We start from the raw sequence: 15,922 nt of genomic DNA, 5'->3' as shown, positions 1-15,922 counted from the left end.
AATCACAGCACTATGGAAGACAAAATGATCCACACAAGACACAATAATCAAGAATTTTGCTGGAAACAATGAAATTTAAAAATTCTGCTTGACGTATTGAAAGATACAGATTCTATGAAAACATTTTTTTCAGTTTCTTGGCTGTTCCCGTTTCTTCAACAGAAACATTGTTGCTCAAGGAAAAGAAAAGAACATTCTATATTCTCCTCTCTTCCCAATCCCAAACAAAACAAATTTCTCTCCAGAATTCATTGTGGAAAAAAATCTATTTCTGTTACTTACATTATTTTTCTTCTTTTGTTGCTCAATTTGTTCATTAAGTGTCTTAACCTCTGTACTGCTTGCATTCATCTGCAGTTGAAGTTTATCGATGCTATCTTGTTTCTCCTTCAATCTGAAAGAAGAATAACATCGACTCCATCTCAACTTCTGACGGTTGAATAAGTAGAAGTAGTATCGAAAACAACTAGAGCACCATTAAAACAACCACAATAACATCAGCATCTAGCAGACCATCATCAACAACAAGAAACTGCAATTCTCTTGTGATCTCTGCTGCTGAAGAGATAAATCACGAGGAAAGGACAAACGAACAAACAATCATATTAGGCAATGTGATGTCAAAAGCCTGCCTCAAATGAACCAATTATCATGAATGACTGTTCCCATAGGCCAGAATGTTTCCATAGGACCTGAAAGTTTTCATATTTTAATGTAATAATTTATATATATATTTTTTTAAATTTATAATAATTTTATATATAATAATAATTGGTCATGACTGACATGATATCTAAAATCGAACCATCCGGACATGAAAACTCTATAGGGGATGGGGTTGCCTACATAAATACTGTACATTTTGATTGTACACTTAACAGTCTGGTTACTTACATAGCTTCATGCTCTGTGAGGCTGATGGTATCCTTGGCATTGATGTCACCATTGGCCTTGGCGGGTTCTTCTTGGCCTTCAGCCTCAGGCCTTTGTTCTGTGGTTGCTACTTGGTTTTCCAAATTAGCCTTTTCAAGTTTTAAGTTCTGTAAGAAATAAAAAATTTGTGTTATAATCTAAACTTTCATCGACCAAGGTGAAGTTTTCTGACACCAAAAAAAATGCACGATGAAGAAAAAACCTGTTATGTATGTGAACCTTGAAAGACAGACAAAAAAAGCCTCTGGTGATAAACACTGTAAAAGTTTATCGCAACATGCTGGCCAAAACTTAGGCACAACATTTGAGCCAAACAGATTCTAAATTTGTCAATTCTTCTTATTTTCTTATAGCTCTTTTAGCTCGTTCAAGACGACAAAACTCCTGTGGAATCTAGGTTTCACCATCTGCTGCTGTAAAATTGTCTAAAAAACTATCTAAATTGCAGCATGATGATGATGAAGCTTGGTCTTTATGCATTACCTTGATTTCTTGGGCCATTTCTTCTTTGGTTTTCTCGTTATCCTTGAGTTGGCTCTCGATGGCTCTCACTTTGGTCTCCAAGCCCTGACGCTGATACTCGGCATCCTATAAGGTTAACAGACGGATTTACTGATAAGTTCACAGCAGAGTAAAATGTAATTAGATGCATGAGATGTAGACATTGTCCTTCTTTTATTTGTTAATGTTTTTGCTTCAAAACAACTTCCATGGGTGAAGATAAAGTTTGAGTAACAGCATCTTACAATCTTCAAATCTCCAAAATGGTTGGGAGGGCATAAGCAGTGTGTCTCATCTAACTCTGATCTTTAATATTAACTAATGAACCAGAGAGTTTTCAAGAAAGGAACAATCCGGAAATTGTTGGATTTGACGATGGAAAACGGGGAAAAAACTATTAAAACTAAAACTATACGCAAAATAACAAAACTTTTAAACAATTTGAAGCAAAATCTCCACAACTTTTATTTTCATCACCTTTTCTTTTTCTTCAAATTTAGCCATCATGGTCTTCTTTTCATCGTCAGACTTGCTCAGACCCTGCAGCTGTTGTCTTGCTTGATTCAGTTCTTCCGACACAGTCCTCATTCCTTCCTGTGATTTCTCCAGTTCTGTACCCATTGATCGTTTCTGAGCTTCAGCCTTCCTCAACTCCTCGGTCATTTCTGTCAGTCTTTTCGTCAGGGAGGAGGAACTCTCTCTCTGGAAGTCCGGAAAATGAACATTTGTCATTGACTGTTTTATGTTATTACTCTTCCAAATTCAGTAACGATAATCTTAAATTTTGTTCTCTTCATTTCTAAATATCTTCTCGAACCCCCACCATACCCTGCTGAGCCTTTGTGGCTCTATTTATGACACTTGAACTACACAGGGAATAACTTCACATGTTAATTTTACAAAGAACTTCTGAAATTTGTCAATTCCATTTGCAGTAACTACTTTACAGGGAATAACTTTACACGTCAATTTTACAAAGAACTTGTGAAATTTGTCAAGTCCATTTGCCGTAGGATTTTACAAAATACTATGGTGCCTGTGTACAGATACAATGATCATGTAAATATTCAACTTTGCTGTAGTTTATTTGTACATTTTGCAGAACAAATTTGCTCTGCTTTACACAATTAAATTTATTCCTGAAATAATAAACTTAATCTCAACAACCGAGCCATGACTTACAGTGTTGGATTCCATCTGAGCGATCTTTGCCTCATAGGACTGAATTCGTGTTTCATAATCGTGTCTCATCTCGTTGGTCTTTCTCAGTTGACTATCGCTCGCTGCCACTTGACTCTGCATCTTCTGAATCTCTCCTTGTAAGCGAGCCAACTCCGCTCCCATAATTTGCTCTTTCCTGAAATATTGCAAGAATGAGTCATTATTTAACTTATCAAAGTATTTCAATGCATTGTTCTTTCAACTACAACCACTACAGTACACTTGCTTTTCAAGGAATAGATTAAAGGTGGAGGGGCAGGGTAGGGGCAATGTGACAGAGGTAGAGGGAGGGTAAGAGAATGGATGAGGAGTACATGGTGTCCAATAGGGACCTGTTATGCATTCTGTACTGTTTGCACATAAACTTAGAAGTTAAAACACCATGCAGATTTTAAACCAAAAATGGAGGTTATTATTTGTACAATTCTAAATATCTTTTACCAAATGTCTAAACAGCACAGATGATTCTTACAGGTGGAGACTGAGATGAATAAATAAAGCTCTAATGAAGAGTCTGCAAATCTCCACAAGGAAATTAATGTAATATCTAATAAAAATTTACAGGACTCAAGATAAAATTGGAAAAGGCATTGCAACAACCATTTTAAACTTAATGAACAGTAGCCAATGCTGATCTCATGGAGGTCAATCAAATTTACTGGAGTGATATATGTGTGCAGACAGTCACTATTTTCAAACGGGCAGAAAAACTTTGCAAAATGTCATAGTTGAAAATTCCATCTCAAAAGATGTTACTACATGAAATGGATCACAGTGGGTGTTCTGCAATGTTATAGGGGCACATGATTTCTCCTTGAAATTTATGTGAAAAAGTTTGGACATCTTGTTTTAACAGTGTGCTCTTGATGAGAAGGCTTCATTTACATGTGCAAAAAAAGAAAAGATTTTTTCCCTTTCTCCTTCTTGTTGACAAACATTTGCACTTTATCATGTACAAAACTTTATCATGAAAACAAAGGTTGTTAATAATAGACCAGATAAAATTTCATATCTTCACGAACAAATTTCACCCATCATGGATTGTCCCTCAATGGTGCAGGGAGGAACATGGAGACTGTCAAAGCCAACTCATGTCACCTGAAATTCCTTTGAAAGCATCTACAGCGTCTTCCTTTCTTGGGGGCACAAAAATAGAAATCTTCTGAGGGTCATGACATAAACCACTGCTACAGCAAATTGTCATCTGTACCCATCAGTTTTTCTCCCCTTCAAATCCTTTTTTTCTACCCTTCAAATCCATGGGATATAAGCTACAAAATACTGCAAGATTCAGACAAATATCTAAATCATGCCCTTAACTAGTATTTAACTGCTAGTGATTTGCTGCTGTGTACTCATGTGTTTTTTTTTTGGTGAGACAACACAGAATTCCAAAACTCTAACCGTTATCCAACTCCAGCTGTGAAATACTGTTATTCAGAATGACTTTGTTGGATGTGAAACTTGGCAGAGAAGATATGTCTTGCAATCAAACAGATGAGGGAAAACTTAAATGATGGTTTGACACATTGACCTTTACCAAATCTGCTTCCTAGCAGGATATGTTAACTTGAACTTAGAAATTTTCTGAAATTCTCCCTCACAGCAAGTCCTCCCCCATGCTGTTTTCAAATTGTGCATTTGTTTTCTTTAAAGGGCTACTTTAAGAATGGAAACTGACACTGCTATTTGCCAGAGAAAGAGCAATATAACTGACATGATATACTTCTCCCACAAAGAATACCCCTTTAATGCTATCAAAAATTAATTTTTTTGGGGGAAAAATAATTTCTTGGGGTATTGCAGCAACCATCAAGCAGACTAAATTAGACTAAAGCAATTTCTTTTCTGTGATCTGTTTCTTCAAGCACTCTTCACATTATCACCTGGAATACCTCACACACATGGTCCCTGCTGTTCCCAAACTATGTGTATTTTGTTTACAAGGGCTAGTTCATGACATGAAAAAAGGTAAAATGTCAAAAAGTTAATAAAAAAAAAACACCCCAATACCCCAATGAAAATAGAATTAGATGGGTGTGAGAGAGGCATAAACTCATCAATAGTTTAATAACAGGCAGGCACGAGCCCGGGGAAAAAAAAAATCACAGAATTATGCAAAAATTGTGGTATAGGCTCCAGTTTGCATATGCTACAGTGTGTTAGGATAATAGTTTTTGTCCCCCAAGGTAGAAAAGAAATCACGGATATTCCGCGAATTTGCAGAAAAAGCTCATGTCTGAACAGGTCATAACTTACTGTTGCTGAGCATGGTTTGTCTCTGTCTTTAACCGATTGTTCTCTTCTCTGAGTTGTTTAACCGACTCCATGTTCGATTCGTCCATCACTGCCTGCATCTGTTTGATGGTGGCTTGTAAGGCCTGGGTCTCCATGCTGTGTTGTTCATGAGTCTAAGAAGGAAGAAAGGCAAATTATACAAACAATCAAAACAATCTATTTCCAGCTATCCACATGTTCCCCAGAGGTAAAAATATATTGCTGACATTTGTAGCTCTACTTTTTAGAACTGTTTACTTTCTAAATAGTGCTCACAGTAAGTTGTTAGTCAGCCAGTAATGGCACAAATTTCTCAATGCACTTTAGGTCCACAGTAACAACAGGTAAATGTAAGAAGAGTTGAACAGCCACATGAATGCAGCACCATAAGATTTCTTGACAAATTTCATGAATGCCATCACACATTACTGTTAAATACAATCGTCCACATAAACTGAATTAACTGCAAAGTCTCAACAAATGAATAAGCTTATACAGGTGGATCAATGTGCTTCATTTCGGTTCTGTGGCTTGTTTCTCTATTTAAGTTGAGATGTTGTCATACCTCTAATATTTTTGTCCAAATTAGCTAAGGTAAAGAATGTAATAAATAAACCTGCCACATCAACCCCCCCCCCCCCCCACCACCTCCCCACTCTAAAATCACTTTTTTACCCCATTTACAACTGTCTAACAGTCAAATATTGTCTTCTGTTTTATTTTAATATTTTCAAAACTTTCATCAAAGCAAGCTCAATATTTATTGACACTTCTGACAAGAAAACTGACCTGTTGCATCCTTCTACGCAGGGCATCGATGTCCTGTACTTGCAAGTCCACTTTGGTCTTGTACTGGCTCTCCAACTCTTTGGTATGTGATCGCTCTTGGACCAACTCGGCTTTGGCTTCCTTCAGTTTCTGCATGTTTGACTGCGATAACAGCATCTCTGATAAAAGCAGAGGAATATTAAAAAAAAATAAAACATAAAAAGGACTGAAAACTCACAGAAAGAGAAAAGAAGAGAAGAGCTATTATTGAAAGTTTTCATTTGGTCCCAGTATTACACATGTATTCATTTAAAGAAAAATATATAAAAAAAAATGTAATCATTTTATCACTACTTACGATGACTTCATATAAGTATATCTCTTGGCAAATGATTGCAATTAAACTAAACACAGAAAAACAATACAGAATGCATGACTATTTTGGGAATATTGACCTCCAGGGAGGGGTTTGCTGGAAGTCGAACACAAAGACATTGGTTCAGGGGGTATGGCATGCTGTATAAGGGGCCTTTTCTTGGTTACTGATTAATGTTTGTTGTGTAAATGATTTCAAGATCCTAAATATAAATATAGATATTGTGAGATAAATGATAAAACACTGACAGCACATTTTTTAGTATTTGGTCAAGTGTACTACCCGTGGCTTTGAGATGCTAATTTGCAAATATCACAATAGAATAGAGTGCTGTACCTTTGTGCAAAGCTTGTTCTTTCTCCTGGAGTTGTTTCTTGAGTCCAGATGATGGGTCTGTTCGCTGATTCGCCTGTTAGAAAGAGAGGTAACCGTGTAGCAATCATGGAAACATACATGAAATTAACATTCACCGATATACCTTGTGAACAAACACAAGTGCTGCACACACACAGATTTGCAAAAGCTAAGTGATAACTACTCATTTCCAATTTTTAACATTTACTCTATAATCCCTTCAGATTATTCTTTGCATGTCACTGATTTAATTTTTTATTTTTCTAAGTTCAGTATAGATGCAGTTTCTTCATGAAATTTACATTTATCAGGTGGAATATTATATCACTTTAAATCATAAATCTGTGATTATAAAGCCATTCCCATTTCCACCCCTAGAACTTTCAAGTGAACGTGAGAGACTGGATGGCAGGGAGAGAGCTTTTACTTACCCCAGTCATGACCCAGTCGTCGGGGGATCCTCCACCTTTGCCAATCAGTATTTCCATCATCTGTTGAATCTCATTTGGTTTCAGCTGAGCATTCCTCACAGCATTCACCAAGGCTTTACCCTTTATTGGTGCATCTAAATAAAACAAAGATAAAACAGGACTCAAGTTTACAAAAGTTGCTTTCAGCAAGATTCTGCTATGTGTTTGTTACCGTTCAGTAAATTAAAGAATAACTGGAGCGGTGGAGTTTGAAAGTTACCGGGGTCAGCCCTGATTAATTTAATAGCTTTTCTTGACTTGCAAAATGCAAAATTCCTACTGACAAGTTTGGAATATAAGTGTCTACCTTATAAGAAGTCAATTAACCTTCCACCAAAATTTCATTACCAAGTTCTCTGGATCAGTGGAGGATACACATTTAATAACAGAACGAGCCACAACTTCCATCCAAAATACCTCAGTGGCTGGTTATGAACAGAACAATTGGGATCTTGTTGAACTGTTCAGACACAACACAAAACATTAGGAAACTTATTACACTGTTCTGGAAATCACATTCATGTAATGTTGTTTTAGAACCAAGCACATTGTCTCTGAACAATTGAGCCTATTGTTTCAGATGGAATGCCTCGTTACTTTGTTTGAAACAAGGTAACCATGACAGCACATGACCTGATCAGGTGCTTGCTTACTGTTGCAAGCAGCGCACAGTGTGTACACAAATCACACAAGCAAATAGAAATCTGCTGTGCTGGGTACAATCTACAAATCCACAAAACTGATCACATTACATCACTGCTGATATGGTACACATTAAGATCAATACTGATAATAAAGCCCTGATCACAGATGGCAGATGGAATTAATTTACTATCCATACTGCATGGCCGGGAATGGGACAGGTGTCTGACCTCTCAAGCTTATGAAGGTCACACAAATAGGCATGCATGGCTTCCATGAACAGCACTTTGCATAGAAACCTTTTTCAAATTTCCTCACGTGAATTATCATGGAATGACTTGTCTAGTACTGTGTAGCAAAATGCTACACAAAATTGGCTATATAAATTTATATGAAATGGTATATAATCAGTTTTGGTACATATTGAATATTAGCATAACAAATACAGTTCACAAATCACTGCTACTGTACAAAACGTATTTAATAATGCATTGGAATTATAATCATGCATCAATGCATCTACAGTACTTATTGTCATTTGAGCGTGTAACATACCAGATACAATACAGACTCACTTAGATGTTATCTGATATGTATATATATATAAATATATATATATATATATCTATATATATATATATGTATATATACACACATACAAAAGTTAAGAATACAGCAACTCAATTTAAAAAAAACTTTGGTGGAAATATAAGGTTTTTATTCAGTTTCAGAGATATCATAACAATAGTTTTACACAGTATTGAACCTATGACACAAAAAAATCATATTTCAAGTTCCTTTAGCTTGAGTCATGCATGAAGAGAAAAACGACAATATTTTGAATGAAGATATAACACCTGCCGGTGATATAAGGTTGGTTCGGTAAGTAACAAAGTAACACAAGGAATAGAAGGTCGAATTGATGCCGATACCTCATTATTTTGTGACTCCGGTACGACTACCCTTTTCTCTTTTTTTTTTTAAATGGTTCACTATAGACCTCTTACCTGTATTATCCCCTGATGGTCCGGGGGCTTGCTTGGCCTTCTTACTCTTTGCGGGGGTAGTCTTTTCCTCCTGTTGTGTGGGAGGTGGTGCAGCAGCCTGGACCTGCTCATTTCGCTGAGCCATGATTGGTTCCTCGACAATCTTTGTGACAGTTTCAATGACGGGAGGTGGTGCTGTTGAGAGGGACAGGGCTTACTGATATTTCCATAGCAACCTATTATTGAAAACTTTCACCATTTTCAATAGCAAAGCACTATTTATATGCTTGGCATATAACATTTCATTTTGTAAAAAAGGGGGGGGCAGGATGAGACATTACAGTATGTTTCAACATGTACTACTAGTTGTTATATAGGGTTCAGCAATGACTCAAAATGTGAGGTTACTTCCTAATCTTCATCACATGAAACAGGAAAGACACTGACCATGCTTGTTACATTAGATCATACAAACAACACTACTGTAATCCAATGGGTTGGATTGACTTAACACACCTGTTCGACTCATTGTTTCATTCCAGAAACAAATGCAAAAAAAAAAAAAAGGCAAAACCCAGTAGATCAGACTATGTAATGTGATTTCCTGCTGCATTGGAGTTAAAAAGTCAGCTTAGTAAAATGCAGTAGTTCTAACAAATGACATCATTTTTAGATGAGCTGACAATACACAGTTTTGTTTATCATAATATCAAAATATTTATCAATATTTATATTAAAAGTGAGACGAACAAAATTCTGCAGTGGAATATGTCACAAAGTATCAATTTAATATCATGAATAATGCTCGTAATGTAAATCAACACGAAAGTATCACATCTCTGGCTAAATACATTGTCAAACACATCAACTGACTTTGCAATGAAAACACAGCAGACCCATCTTCTATTAAAGTGAGCAATTATTTATATCCCCCCATTTTTTTTCCTTTTTTTTCTGAAAAACATATGTTGGATTCAAATTACTATTTAAATATCTCAAGTGAAGAGTAAATATACTGAGATGATCTTCAAACACAGCTGTGAGAATTATTTCGAACTGACATCAGAGTGTCACCGGTGGTGCCGTTGAAAAATTCCCAATGATTTCTCTCTACATTACTACAAGACCAGTGGTAAGGACATTGGTCAACTATTTAACTGGTGGACGAAGGTCAACTATTTAACTGGTGGACGAAGAGTTTGGTATTTGTGGTGTCACAGGTAACTTTGTCAGTACTACCCAAAGCACATTCAAGACCAAATGAGTACCCGTTTAAAAAAAAAGGGCAAATATTTTATTAATTAATATATATTTCTTCGAAATGGAAAGGTGATCAGGTGAGTTCATGAAGTGTCTTGCTATAGAATAAACTAAAGCAGTAAAAAAAAAGATTCCACTCTCACTACCTTGTAGCATACAAAATGTAAAGTAACAGTGGAAATAACTCTCTCCCATTTCTTCAAACATCAACTCACCAGCTTCCGTCTTTTTCACCTTCTTTGGTTTGATAACCTCCGGTTCCACTGGTTTGGGCTTCTCTGCTACCTTCTGCACGACAGGCGCTGGCTTCTCCTTCTTCTTTTCCTGACGGGGGGTGACAATCTGGGGTGGGGTGGGTGGAACCTCTTCCTCTGAGAATGCCTTTTCTTCCTCTAGGCTTTCCTGCTGTGCTACCACTTGTCGATTCAACTGGCGTGGTGACTTGCCTGAAGGATAAAGAATACTTCGTAAATTCGTAGGAAGTGGAGTAAACTAGAGATCATATTTCCCTAGGTAACTAGTCAAGCACAGTACTGTAGCTTATATACCTTTTCAAGGTTTTATTTTGGTATAAACTAAAGATATGTGAATTCCTTCTTGGTTTGTAAATTGACTGCATTGCTGTTTGAAGATAGTAAAGTGTGAGAAAATGTACAGGGTTTCAATGAGCTTCAGGAATGATGCAAAGATATGCCAGCCCTTTTACTTAATCACTGTTCCTCGAGTTCTACACAGAACAAACATGTGTCATGTATTCAAATTCATGCCAACCTTAAAATACAGAATATGTGAAAAGTAGAACCTGCAATGTAATGAAAATCTCGATTCCAAAGCTTAACAAATCAAATCATGACAGCAAGCGAATCAGTGGGTTCTCTAGAAAACTCATCTAGAGATTAATTCTTACTCTTTAACTCTTTAATTCTAAAATATCTCGAGATCTTTCACAGTTCCTTTACACTACCCGGAGAACATTAGTCCTACTGGACGGTTACACACATTTCTGAAAGGGTCCTTACCTGGCTTCTCCTTGTCCTTCTTGCGGCGGCTCGCGAACTGACGGCGGCGCTGCTGTTTGATTTCCTGCTGCTGCTGAGACTCCTTGTCGATGCGAGCCCGCTGTTCTGCGATAGCTTCCTCGTAGGTCTTCTCTTTCATGCCGAAGGAGGCGATGGCGTAGATGAGGGCTGACAGTCCGACAAATCCAGCGAAGACACAAAGAGCCAGATACTGAGGCTCAATAAGATCCATAGCTGCCATATTGGTTGTATGAATCTGTCGGCGGAGAAATGAAGTCAAAATATAATTTAAGATAAAAAGAAAATAAGATAAAAAAATATATATAAAAAAAATAAATAAACAAATAAACAAATAAATAAAATAAAATAAAATAAAATAAAATAAAATAAATTAAAATAAAATAAAATAAAATAAAATAAAATAAAATAAATTAAAATAAAATAAAATAAAATAAAATAAAATAAAATAAAATAAAATAAAATAAAATAAAATGCTCACAGTTTGAAAAGCAGTGTTTGAAACAGACACGGTCCTGTGTACAAAAACTGATATATATATTGTACAGCTTTGAATTGATTGGAACTGTGACTAATCACTGCTCTGTAATCATTTGTGTAAACATTTACTGTCTACAATGCAGAAAGTCAGAGACACTTAGAACAATACAGGTTTGGTTTATTTATTTTATGGGACAGTACCAGTAGCAGGCCTAAACTTTGACAAGGTTTATCCACTTGATATGAAAAAAAGCCAACTTCTTTAAAACTCTATAGGTTAATATGAAGTACTGTACCTTTTGGCATTATTCATAATTATAGACAAATTTATCAGTTACACCAGGACTATGGGAAGCAGCCCAATAATATTGCTAACATTAAAAGCAGTAAAACATTCTTTTGTTAGGTGCGGAACTTATGCGATTTTTGGACACGACGGTAGTTGCTCTGATATCATGGGTTTACGTTCTTATATTTGACAGACTAGTTACTCTGATATCATGGGTTAACTTTCTTATTTTTTACAGATGGTAGTTACTCTAATATCATTGGTTTACGTTCTTATTTTTGACAGACGGTAGTTACTCTAATATCATTGGTTTACGTTCTTATTTTTGACAGACGGTAGTTACTCTGATATCATGGGTTAGAGTTCTTAATTTTGACAGACGGTAGTTACTCTGATATCATGGGTTTACGTTTTTGTTTATGACAGACGGTAGTTACTCTGATATCATGGTTTTACGTTCCGTATTTTTGACAGACGGTAGTTACTCTAATATCATTGGTTTACGTTCTTATTTTTGACAGACGGTAGTTACTCTGATATCATGGGTTTACGTTCTTATTTTTGACAGACGGTAGTTACTCTGATATCATGGGTTTACGTTCTTATTTTTGACAGACGGTAGTTACTCTGATATCATGGGTTTACGTTCTTATTTTTGACAGACGGTAGTTACTCTAATATCATTGGTTTACGTTCTTATTTTTGACAGACGGTAGTTACTCTGATATCATGGGTTTACGTTCTTATTTTTGACAGACGGTAGTTACTCTGATATCATGGGTTTACGTTCTTATTTTTGACAGACGGTAGTTACTCTGATATCATGGGTTTACTTTCTTATTTTTGACAGATGGTAGTTACTCTAATATAATGGGTTTACTTTCCTAATTATGTCTACTGGCAGCAAATACAAGTCCATTTGGCTATACTGGCAAACGTTGAAATCCACAGTTGGTATTTAACCATGGAGTAAACAGCCTAATTTTCAAGGCATGCAGTACATGTTATCTACAAACAGTAGTTTGACTCACAAGTTACAGTACTGTACATGTAGCAAGTTCTTGCATGTATCCCATTCCACAAGAAAAACACGCTGATATTACTTACAGGACACTGCACTGTGTCACAGGGTACACAAATGTGTGCTTTAGATCGATATCACTCATAATGAGAATGGATTTATCAAGATAACAAACATTGTGCTTATATGTGCAGGCAAAGGCTGCATGAAACATGCAAGATATCTCTGCTACACCTTTCACATTGACCATTACAGTGATACTAACTTGCTTTTACCAAAATGACTGACTGGTTGGTTCTAGTTTGGTTCAGTAGCTGGATAGTCAAATTAGCCATTGATCAGTGAAAACAGTAGCTGCATTTAAATTTACGCTAAGTTTGCAATTGTATGAGGTTGCACTTATGTTCTACTGTCCCCCCTCCCCCCCCTCTCCCAAAGAATCCATCCATACTTGTCTTGACTATTAACACAATTAGGCCCCTATATGTTAGGTCTGGACTCTTAGTGAGCATGGCAATGCAGGTGTCTTTAAAAAATGGAGCAATCAAATGGTTCAATCAAGTTCAAAGTTCAAAGATAAAGAAGCAACTAGGATTTTGACATTAGTCTGTCTTTCTGTGGGTTCAGTGGTGAGGTTAGGATTACCATACATTCCAATTAACAGGGGATTGTCATTCTGTGCAACAAAAATATATATTGTCCTGCTGGAAAACTAAACTGCTCAGGTTTCCTTAGGGTCTTTGTGACGTTCAAATATATCCCTCTTCTTACAAAAAGGAACATACCTACAGTACTTAGTAAATTACTGGTCACTTTACTTGACTGTTTCTAAAGGATAATTGTTTTCAACACACAAATATGGATGATGGCTGCATATTAGCCCCACAAGTCAGTTGAAAGGATTGTAACATGGGATAAATAATTAAAACAAGTTCCAGCCTAACCCTAATGTTAATATCTTGCCATATTCCCCTTAGCATATACACTACTCCCCCAAGTCTTGGCATTCTTTGGTGAATCTCTGGGAGCATTCGAATCAAGTGGAAATTGAAACAGCTTGAACTATTAATCCTTCATAGCCGGTGTTTAGTAAACATGAATGATCATGGAATAACAGATTCAGTAGCTTTGACTATTGTTATAGTTAGTAAGTACATCAAAAAAGCACCTGCAATAGTCCTATATTCCACAAAAGATTTCAGAGGCGTCGAAAATACTCACAAAAAGGTGGCTCATGTAAATTTAGACATGTTTCATTCAAAATTAAATTAAACATTTCCAAGGTTAATTACATTGTTTGGAAGATATTTCCCCTCTTCATCATTGCCAACAATTGATTGGTTCAATAAACATTGCACTAACTTAGTTCTTACTTAAAGGTAACCTGTACTTAAAGGTAACCTTAAATCAGCACTTACTTTCTTTGTATTTGTATACTGTAGCAAGTTGCTCATATTATGTATCATTTTGTGATGAGGTATTGGATAAATTATTCCCTTTAGTGTAGTGTATGGTATAGAACAAATATAAATACATTTTTTCTAAGATACTTGTACGCACCTTGAGAGATGTGACAAAGTTGCCAAAGCTAACTCCAGTATAGAGGGTAATGGGGTCCTCCCAAGAAAGTAAATATTTAGATGCGAAATGGTGCACTTTGATGCATACTTTGAGGCATATTTAAGCTAAAAATTAGGATTAAATCTAAGTCTACATGCAAGGTAGCACTACTTTTTAATTCTTTTGTGTTGGGGGAGGGGTTCAAAAGGGAGATGGGCTTAGACACCCCACCCCTTCTGGATCCTTGCCTGATACTGTGTTCGTTTTCTCCCGTAGTCAGCAAAATATGCATAACATCAAGTCTATTTAAAATATGGTCGGATAAATAAGCACCCCTTTTTAACCAGGCCGTGGCTATTCTTACGACGAGTCGTAACAATTATTTATAAACTATTCTTACGACAAAGGCAAATTCAAGCGAAGTAAAGTAAATAAAGCAACTGCGCATGTAGTAGGGGTAACCCTAACCCTAAACATAACCCTAAACCTCAATCCTAACCCTTACCCTAACCCTAACCGGAAATTATTGTTTCTCCTCGTCGTAAAAATAGTACTCCTGGTCATGAAAATAGCAACTGCGCATGCGTAGTAGGGAATTATTCTTACGACTAGTCGTAACAATAGCCACTTTGTTTTAACCATGATCAGGTAAATAAGTTAGCACACTATCATTATTGAACTGATGAGCGATGATTGGGTATATAACCAGCAAGAGCTCTCACCTTTATTTAACGCTGTGAGCAACTATGGTCCGTGTAGGCCTAGGCCTGTCTAACTTGTTGAACAACTTCTAATTTATTTTTAGGCACAGGCCTATACTACTGTAGCTACTACTAGCCTAGTACTAATTTAAGGTCTGCAAAGATTATGTATGTCTATGTTCATGAAGTGATGACGTTAGGGACACAGAAAGTGAATATATATGTATTATAGCATAGCATTCCAATTGACTTGGCCTTTACTTGGTTACAATTGCTTACAGTCACCGAACGTTAGGCCTAATTACAACGTTGACCCCTTTCGGCAAAACACAATTCAGTGTTAGGATAAAGCTTAGGCTCGACTGTGCTACGTCAGAGGATAAAAGGGAAAACACTCAGTGATCATAATTAGTACACTTTAAATGAGCTAATTTAATGTACTTACCTGATTTATGGGGCGTCTTCGTATACCTCGAAGGTGCTTAACCAGCCAAAATTAAACGAACGTTAACGGTCTTGAAGGATAATTAGGCTACAAGATGTTCATGTGTACCAGTATACCACGTATCCTAACGCACATGAGAACGTAGTGATATGCTATATTAGGCCAGGAAGTGCCCACGTATGACATTATAGCCATGCAAACATCCTGCACCATACAAGCTGTACCCTGTACACAGTCTTCACACATGTCGGGCTATGTTCACGCCCACTACCCTATATTATGGCATGTGATTGGTGCCTTTTTGTACGTGTACCACTTTTCATGAGAATTTAGGTCAAGGTATCACACTGCTTTACCACAGCAACAAATATGTTGTTTTGTAATTACTAGAGATTCGAAAAAATCTTTGATATATACCACGAATTAAATAGGAAAACAATAGAGTAAGAAAAGTCAACTTGTCAACTGGAAGAACTGTCGACAAACTTTCGATGATAACCTATCATGTGCGTGATTTTTACCACTGTTAATTTCCGTCTGAAACTATGGACCAATCATGGCTCACCATTGTCTTGCTATTATGGACACGTATGTCAACATT

At 36.4% G+C, this 15,922-nt stretch overlaps 1 protein-coding gene across 8 annotated transcripts in view; it reads right to left on the bottom strand.

Moving 5' to 3' along the window:
• LOC139972116 (uncharacterized) overlaps positions 1-15,492 on the bottom strand; it is a 38,372-nt gene extending 22,880 nt beyond the window's left edge. For 4 of the 8 annotated variants that reach the window (XM_071979058.1, XM_071979054.1, XM_071979057.1 and 1 more), the window contains exons 1-13: positions 15,322-15,491; positions 10,808-11,063; positions 10,004-10,234; positions 8,550-8,723; positions 6,862-6,995; positions 6,413-6,485; positions 5,722-5,879; positions 4,915-5,066; positions 2,617-2,791; positions 1,912-2,136; positions 1,417-1,521; positions 895-1,040; positions 283-394 (exon numbers count right to left, since the gene is read on the bottom strand). In XM_071979058.1, coding sequence (XP_071835159.1) covers positions 283-394; positions 895-1,040; positions 1,417-1,521; positions 1,912-2,136; positions 2,617-2,791; positions 4,915-5,066; positions 5,722-5,879; positions 6,413-6,485; positions 6,862-6,995; positions 8,550-8,723; positions 10,004-10,234; positions 10,808-11,048 — 1,926 coding nt within the window. In that variant the 5' untranslated portion in view covers positions 11,049-11,063; positions 15,322-15,491. Of the gene's footprint in view, positions 1-282; positions 395-894; positions 1,041-1,416; positions 1,522-1,911; positions 2,137-2,616; positions 2,792-4,914; positions 5,067-5,721; positions 5,880-6,412; positions 6,486-6,861; positions 6,996-8,549; positions 8,724-10,003; positions 10,235-10,807; positions 11,064-15,321 lie in introns of all 8 variants that reach the window. The other 4 variants (XM_071979060.1, XM_071979059.1, XR_011794588.1 and 1 more) reach the window with 3 other exon arrangements.
• Positions 15,493-15,922: the final 430 nt, after the last annotated feature.

Source organism: Apostichopus japonicus, chromosome 8, assembly GCF_037975245.1.
Source record: "Apostichopus japonicus isolate 1M-3 chromosome 8, ASM3797524v1, whole genome shotgun sequence".
NCBI lineage: Eukaryota > Metazoa > Echinodermata > Holothuroidea > Aspidochirotida > Stichopodidae > Apostichopus > Apostichopus japonicus.
Note: the sequence above shows the minus strand (reverse complement) of the source record. Positions and strands in the feature narration are given on the sequence as shown.